We start from the raw sequence: 8,739 nt of genomic DNA, 5'->3' as shown, positions 1-8,739 counted from the left end.
TGGTCTAAAGTGGGCTGCCCAGAAGAACCTGCAAGGAGAAGCCTCAGCTGGGGCTCTTTCACCAAGCTGCAAAGAGGAGGCAGCCGAGGATCAGCCGGAGTGGTGGGGAGCTCTCAGCTCCCACTGCCTCAGCTGATCCTCTCATTTTTCTTCTTCTCAGGTCCACTGGATCTGAAATAATTCAGGAATCACAAATGTTTCTTGAACCCAAATACCATATCGGTATTGCAATTCAGGAATATCAGGAAATACTGCTGTTTTTTCTGGTTCAATGTACCCAACCCCAAAAAATGCTGGGATTTTTTTTGCGCATCTCTATTCAGTAGTTTCTTTAAAAAAACACCTCTTTATTGATAGTATTGTTTAACACATTTAATGCTGCTGGCTATTTAAAAAATGGTAAAAAGTCTTCTGCTTCATACATTTCATTTTACAAATATACAAATGTTAATGAATGATTAATACTAGATTATTCAGTACTTCCCATCAGTGCAAAATATGGCTACCAATCATTTGTGTGAGTTGCTGTAAAAAACTCTGGTTTCCAAACTTCTACATTGATTGCTTTTATGCTTCAGGGATCAATCCAGGGTGCTTTTACTTTTCTTGGAAACATTTTCGGGTGCCCTCAGACCTGCAGAATTACCTCTCCCTGTGGAACTGTCTACCAGTAGAAGTGCGTAAGGCACTTCTGTTGATGTCATTCAGTGACTGCATGGTCATGCTTTTTTACAGGGATTTTTGCTGGTCTGGAGTTATGGCTTCTAGAAACTGATACTAGCTCTCTGCTGGATGCCTCTCATTCACTGCCTTGTTCAGTACAGACTTGCATACTATAGCGTATTGCTTTTTATGATATTGGCATGATGTTATTGTCTTAATGAGTCTTTTTAGGAGTCTGGATGCTGTCTTGAGCTTTATAGAAAAGGAAAGGAAGGAAAGGTCCCCTGTGCAAGCACCAGTCATTTCTGACTCTGGAATGACGTTGCTTTCACAACGTTTTCACGGCAGACTTTTTACAGGGTGGTTTGCCATTGCCTTCCCCAGTCATCTACACTTTCCCCCAGCAAGCTGGGTACTCATTTTACCGACCTCGGAAGGATGGAAGGCTGAGTCAACCTTGAGCTGGCTACCTGAAAACCCAGCTTCCACCGGGGATTGAACTCGGGTCATGAGCAGAGCTTAGGACTGCAGTACTGCAGCTTTACCACTCTGTGCCACGGGGCTCTAAGAGAATAAATCTTTTTAAGGGTTGGAGAAATCTGATGTTCTGCATTTCAGTATTGATGATAAAGCTGCCTTGACAATTTATCTGAATTACAAAGTACCAGCCCTGCTAATTAGCCTTGTTATAAAAGACAGACAGGGACAAAAATTAATTTTGCTTTTATTGACATTAAAGTACCAAACAACTTCAACCAGGCTCTCCGGCTGCTGCCTGTGAAATGGAACACGGGGGCTCACTGGTTATTTAAGATATGGGAAGCGATTATTTTGATCCCTGTGAGTGCTTCAGAACATGTTGGTTTAATAAATTTCTGAGGAAGCATGAATCCATATCTTCCTTTGTCCTGAAGTTCAAAAGTGAAAGAGTACTTAATCCCAAGGTCATAAGCCCAGTCATCTGACCCTCCTGGGGCTAAATCTATGTGGGGGAAATCAGAAACAATAATTAGCCAAACCCATATATTTAAGCCCTTGTCCATGGCCTATTCATAAATGCGTCTTACATTCACTATGCAGTTACTTACAAATTGTTTCCGCTGAAGGGCCAGCTCGATAGCGGTTCCAGTGGTTGACTTCGATAGCATGGGCTATTTTATTTGCCACCAATAGCTGAAAAGAAAATTTCACTAGCATTTTATTATCTCCACAGCAACAACAGCAATCAGGAGTACAATTTAACAGATGTGACTACACTAAAATAATCTGCATTCAGATGTAACAAAAAAAGAAAAAAGGATGAATCAGTATTTTGATTGGTTTAAAAACATTACAGTAGGGGAAAGAAGTTAAAAAGTAAGGACTGAAGACCTGGGCTGGTTCCATTTGGAGGTTTTTGTTTTTAGACATTGACGGATGGCTTTCTGTAATTAGCAGCCAGCAGAACTGAGTCTGGGATTGTGCACTGCAGTTAAGAAAATGCTATATTCCCCGTATAAAAGTAACTCTCATGAGCAATGACCTACTATGTATTTGCTTCTCCCTGCAATAGACTTTTTAAATATAATTTATTATTTTCTTTCAAATTGTGACTATGTGTGCTTCTCTTTGTTTGCTTCCTGCTACCGCAGGTTAGCCACAGCATTCTTGAATTGATCCTTAATTAGTTTCAGTGAGTGAGGGGACAGGTTCTAATTATGGCTTTTCTCTTGATGGAAAAAGCAAAGTGATTGGCACTAATGTTCTTTTATTTTTCATTATCATAGTTTTGCAATTGCATGATTATGATCTGCAGGGAGAAAAGCTGAAAGCTAAAATATTCCACCCACAGAACAAGAGGATCTACTCAGGAATGCCATGGGCTTTGCAAAGTAAATAGGAACTACTGAGAAATGGAACCTGTTTTAAAACATTACATTTAAAGGGACAAATGGAGGACATGCAAGGACTTGTGGGGCCATCTAATTTCTCCCTCTCCCACTATTTCCTCTTTCCCTTCCCTGAAACACCCCCGGTCTCCTTTTCCTGTGTCCTCTTCTCCTTTTCCACCTGCCAGTCAGTCTACATTTATCTGCCCTATCTTCAGCTTTCCTCCCCTCCCTCCTCCAACAGCCTCCCCCTGGGAAAATTCTGCACAGTTCTGGGTACTGGGCTGGGCCCAGCCTAGTTGTGTGGTGGAAAATGTGCAGTGACTTGCACTTTTTCTATATCCCCTGCTCATACTATTTCCTCTTTTCCTCTTTCTGGCAGCCTCCACATCCTCAACTTTCTCTGCTTCCCATGTACCAACCTACCTTTCATCTTGCCCCCCTAAATTCAGTTATATTTATTGTTTATTTACTTCATCGATACCCTGTCTTTCTCCACAATGGGAACCCAAAGTGGATTACATCATTCTTCTCTCCTCCATTTTACCCTCACAACCATGCTGTGAGGTAAGTTACACTGAGAATATGCGGCTGGCCCAAGGTCACCAAGTGAGCTTCCATTGAAGAGTGGAGATTTGAACTTGAGTCTCTCAGGCCCTAATCTAAAACTCTGCCCACCACACCCTACTGGGTTTTGTGGAATGGCTGCTGTTGAACAGTCAGAATGAGCCAGGACTGGGTGAGTCATGCAAGTCATGTGGTAGCAAGTTGCATAGGCTTGGCCCAAATGAGTCCTCCCTCTGTTTTGGCCTTCTACAGCCCTGGAAATGGCCCTGCCCCCTCCTAGCACTCTTTTCCTGTCAGAAACCAGGGCTTGGAGGCTGGTGATACTGTTGTGGTTGCCTAGAAATGGCAAGTGATTTGTTTCCTATAACTACATGCCCTTTCTATTTGGGGAGGTTAACAGTCCCCCCACCTCAATGTATTATTTTTAGATTTCATTTTTCTTTTTGTGAACCTGGTTCCTTTCAGGTTCTAGAAAGATCTTTCTTATCTATTCATGACATCAGTCTCTGAATTTAAGTATCCACAGATTTGGACATATTGAGCATTAGATACGCTGATGGTAGCCCTGGGGAGCATCAATACTATGTTTTCAGTCCACACATAGATGGCCAGTGCTGCAAAAGTGCTTAAGGTAATCATTGCTGCAAAGTTGTTTAAATAAGCAAACTGCCAGTAAACCAGCCCATAGCATAGAATTTAAAGAAATTATACCACATGTTCTTCTCAAAAGTTACTCAATTCAGATATCACATGAAATCATGGTTTAGAATCAGAGTTGGAAGGGAGCTCCAGGGTCATCTAGTCCAACCCTCTGCAATAATGCAGAAAATTCACAAATATCTCCCCCCCCCACCCCCAGATGCACCTGCTCCATGCCCGGGATCACTCCAAGCTTCATGATAAGTGAAATTAACTTAACTGAATATAGCCACACTAATTATGGCTAGTTAGAGCAGATCAAGCAGAAGTCTAAAACCAAGGCTGAAGTTGGTTTAGCTTTGGTTTTGCATGACATACAAAAGTCCTGGCTTAGTCCCCAGTGCTATCCTTGGCACAGTGCAGGTCAGAAGACCAACTGGGTCACTATTGGAGAGGAGGTGGAAAGAACAAACGCAACACATCCAGAACTTGTTCAGGCAACCCAGCATGTGAATGATCATTTGTGAGTTGAATCCTGGTCAACCACAGTTAAATTATAGTTCTGTCTGAACTGAGCCAATTGTGTTCATTTTTGTGAGCCCACTTTCACTGTCTGCCTTATGTATTTGATGACTCAAAGATAGTTTTGGGGAAACTAAACTATAAAGCATAAGAACTAATTATGACTTTTAGTTTAAAAAATTACAAAGATAAAAGCTAACAGTATTCTCCTGTGACACCAGGTTTGAAGAAAACTCATAAATACCTCTTGTAAAAAACTGATGCAAAAATTACCTCTGCATGACTATAGGAAGCTGCTTTTGATGGAAAACATTTGGGCATAAGAATCTGGATTTGATTTTTCTGGTGGTGTCAACAAATAAGCTAAACATACATATTCTATAGGCAGCAATTCAAGAGAGAATATTTTCCTCAAAGGCTTTCAAGAAACAAAGTGGTTCACATGCTGTTCAACCCTAAATATACCACAATGCACTCAGACCTGCAACATTCTTAGGTAGCACAGTGAGCATAGTATCTCAATTCCCTTAATAAGCATCTACAATTAAAAAATAAGGAAATTCTATCCAGTCTGTGAGTAGATACCTCCAAATACTTTTCATTTGGGACAAAGGAAATTTATTCTTGCACTCCTCCAGAAATTAAAGTATGCTCCAAATCCAAAATCTATTTTAAGGCAAAGCTCTAGGGCTGTGTGATACTTAAAACAGCAAGACTCTTACCAGCTCATCATGATCTTTACTTCTATTGAAGGTATAGGAATATGGAAACAGCACCATCTGTGAATACGAATGCATTGTTATATATGCCTTTATATGATTCTGATGCCTTCTTAGAAAGTTGACCACAGCTTTCACTTCTGGTTCAGACTCAGGGTAAGGTCCACAGTAGGTCTCATCACAGGGATCCTCAGAGGCACCTTCACCTTTAAAAAATCAAAATAGCTTACATAAAACTCAAGGGGTCCTCTAATCCCCTGGCAAACTATCTGGAGTCTGGAACTATAGAAGGGTGCGTTAGAAATGCTCTAAATCAGTGAATGTATACAATTATTTCTTCTGGTAGTTTAAGACTCAGATCAAATTTGCCTGTGTACTACAGGAAACAAATTCTGTGATTTCCCTTAGGGATGCCAGCTTCTGGGTGGGAATTTTGGATCTCCTGGAATTACAGCTCATCTCCAGACTATGGACACCAGTTCCCCTGGAGAAAATGGATGCTTTAGAGTAGAGGTGGCCACACTGCAGCCTGGGAGCCACGTGCAGCTCTTTCACAGTTCCCAGAGGTCAAGGAGGAACTTAATGCAGGCTTACACTCAAGTAAGTTTGCTTAGGATTGGGACCTCATTCAACCTCTGAGCACTGACCCAAAGATACGCAACTATTTCTGCTGTGTGTGAAGTGGGGTAGGAAGGGAAAATAGTCAGGCTTGCCAGTTGTTCACCACAGAGGTCACCCAGAGACCTAGAGTACGGAAAGAGAGTGCAAGAACTGAGGGAGCTCTAGAAGGAGGGATGGAATTAAAGAGGGCTGTGCATAGCTGTATGTGGGAGCTGTATTTACTAACCTTGGTGTCAAGGCAAAGAGAGATGCAAAATTATACGAATAGTGGTCAGTGATTTATATGGTACATGTACATTTCTTTCTGCCACTGGTGCCAAAAAAAATAATTCCTTAACCTTTCCCTATGCTTGTCTTATGGGGGTCATTCCCAGCTTTTTAATTTTAAAAAAGTCTCCATCTAGCATGGTTGTGTTGTAGAGTGCATACATACAGTACCTGTGCAAAGTATTATGAGTCTTAATAAAGATATGTGTTTGCAATATTTGTTCATGTCTTGCAGCTCTCAAATATCTGACATTTATTCTGTGTGGCTCTTATATTAAGCAAGTTTGGCCACCCTGCTTTAGAGGGTGGACTCTGGGGCATGGTACCCCACTGAGGTCCCTGTTCTCCCCAGGCTCCATCCCTAAACCTCCAGGAGTTTCACAACCTCCGTTTCTGAAACTCCGGCAGAAGATCTCACGAACTCCCAGTTTTCTGTGCCCTATTAATCTGAGGAAGGAAGCCTATTATGGGATTCACATGGGCAGATTCCAGAACAGAGTTTTTCCTGTGGCTGTCTTGTGACTGGTGCAATTGTTCCTCAATTTGTACTTGCAACATAGATTCCACATGGTGCAGGGTAATCCATTTTTTGCCATAATTACCCGTGTTTTTTCTTGCTCACTGAATGTGCATTATATCTCTCCACCCTTCCCTGTACTGTTATTAAGTCACCATCATGATTTCCACTAGGGGTGCAAAAAACCAGAAAAATTCATATTTGAGGGTATTCAGGGCTAAAAAATTCAAGGGACCAAATATCCCTAAACAGCACATTCGGTAGCCAAATCTGATTTGGGAGATAGTTGACTATTCCCGGATATATGGCCCCATTATTGTCTGCTCTGGGACTATCCTTAATTAAAGTAGGCTTCCAGCATGGTCAGAAAGCTGGCTTTATTGATAGATAGAAACAGTAGCATTACACGTCTGTATCAGACGAGTTCTATGAAGATCTACAACACCTTCTAGAATTAACACCGAAAAAAGATGTCCTCATCATAGGGGACTGAAATGCCAAAGTAGGAAGTCAAACTGACAAGTTTGGCCTTGGAGAACAAAATGAAGCCAGGCAAAGGCTAATATAGTTTTGTCAAGAGAACAAGCTGGTCATAGCGAACACCCTCTTCCAAATACCTAAAAGGTGACTCTACACATGGACATCACCTGATGTGCAACACAGAAATCAGATTGATTATATACTCTGCAGTCAAAGATGAAGAAGCTCCTTACAGTCAGCAAAAACAAGACCTGGAGCTGTCTGCGGCTCAGATCATGAGCTACTCATCGCAAAATTCAGGCTTAAACTGAAGAAAACTGGGGAAGTCATTCAGGTTTGACCTTGATCACATCCCTTATGAATATGCAGTGGAAGTGAAGAATAGGTTTAAGGAACTAGAGTTGATAGACAGAGTGCCTGAAGAACTATGGACGGAGGTTCATGACATTGTACAGAAGGCAGCAATCAGCACCATCCCAAAGAAAAAGAAATGCAAGAAAGCAAAGTGGTTGTCTGATGAGGTTTTACAAATAGCTGAGGAAAGAAGGAAAGCGAAAGGCAAAGGTGAAAAGGAAAGATTCACCCAACTGAATGCAGATTTTCAGAGAACAGCAAGGAGAGATAAGGAGGCCTTCCTGAAGGAACAATGCAAAGCAATAGAGGAAAATTAGAATGGGAAGGACATGAGCTCTCTTCAAGAAAATTGGAGAAATCAAGGGAACATTTTGTGCAAAGATGGCCATGATAAAGGATAAAAACAGTAGGGACCTAACAGAAGCAGAAGACATCAGGAAGAGGTGGCAAGAATACACAGAAGAATTATACAAGAAGGATCTCAATGTCCCAGACAACCATGACAGTGAAATCGATGACCTTGAGCCAGACATCCTGGAGTGTGAAGTCAAATGGGCTTTAGAAAGCATTACTAACAACAAAGTGAGCGAAGATGACGGTATCCCAGTTGAGCTATTCAAAGTCCTAAAAGATGATGCTGTTAAAGTGATGCACACATTATGTGAACAAATTTGGAAAATGCAACAGTGGCCACAGGATTGGAAAAGATCAGTTTATATTCCAATCCCAATGCAGCTGGAGAAGACTCTTGAGAGTCCCTTGGACTGCAAGAAGATCCAATCCGTCAGTCTTAAGGGAAATCAACCCAGACTGTTCACTGGAAGGTCAGATGCTGAAGCTGAAGCACCATTTCACTCATTTCACATGCCAGCAAGGTCATGTTAAAGATCCTACAAGCTAGGCTTTGGCGGTACGTAGATCGGGAACTACCAGAAGTTCCAGCTGGGTTTCGGAGAGGTAGAGGAACTAGAGATGAAATTGCCAACATTCGATGGATTATGGAGAAGGCACGGGAGTATCAGAAAAACATCTATTTCTGCTTCATTGACTATGCTAAAGCCTTTGATTGTGTGGATCACAACAAACCATGGCAAGTCCTTAAAGAGATGGGAGTACCAGACCACCTCACATGTCTCCTGAGAAACCTGTATAAGGGTCAAGAAGCAACTGTCAGAACGGGATATGGAACAACTGATTGGTTTAGAATAGGAAAAGGAGTTCGACAAGGATGTATATTGTCACCCTGCTTATTTAATTTATATGCAGAGTACATAATGCGAAATGCTGGTCTGGATGAGGCACAAGCCAGAATTAAGATTGCCAGGAAAAAAACATCAACAACCTCAGATATGCAGATGACACTACTCTAATGGCAGAAAGTGACCTAAAGAACCTCTTGTTGAGGGTGAAAGAGGAGAGCACAAAAGTAGGCTTGAAACTCAACATAAAAAAAAACTAAGATCATGGCATCCGGCCCCATCACACCTTGGCAAATAGAAGGGGAAGACATGGAAGTAGTGAC

General features: G+C 41.7%; 1 protein-coding gene across 1 annotated transcript in view; it reads right to left on the bottom strand.

Annotated features, from left to right (window-relative positions):
• Positions 1 to 1,370: 1,370 nt before the first annotated feature.
• Positions 1,371 to 8,739, bottom strand: part of CPB2 (carboxypeptidase B2) — a 44,636-nt gene continuing 37,267 nt past the window's right edge. Inside the window, exons 9-11 of the mRNA XM_060233037.1 lie at positions 4,982 to 5,184; positions 1,752 to 1,836; positions 1,371 to 1,645 (exon numbers count right to left, since the gene is read on the bottom strand). Coding sequence (XP_060089020.1) covers positions 1,461 to 1,645; positions 1,752 to 1,836; positions 4,982 to 5,184 — 473 coding nt within the window. The 3' untranslated portion in view covers positions 1,371 to 1,460. The remainder of the gene's footprint in view (positions 1,646 to 1,751; positions 1,837 to 4,981; positions 5,185 to 8,739) is intronic.

Source organism: Heteronotia binoei, chromosome 1, assembly GCF_032191835.1.
Source record: "Heteronotia binoei isolate CCM8104 ecotype False Entrance Well chromosome 1, APGP_CSIRO_Hbin_v1, whole genome shotgun sequence".
Lineage (NCBI taxonomy): Eukaryota > Metazoa > Chordata > Lepidosauria > Squamata > Gekkonidae > Heteronotia > Heteronotia binoei.
Note: the sequence above shows the minus strand (reverse complement) of the source record. Positions and strands in the feature narration are given on the sequence as shown.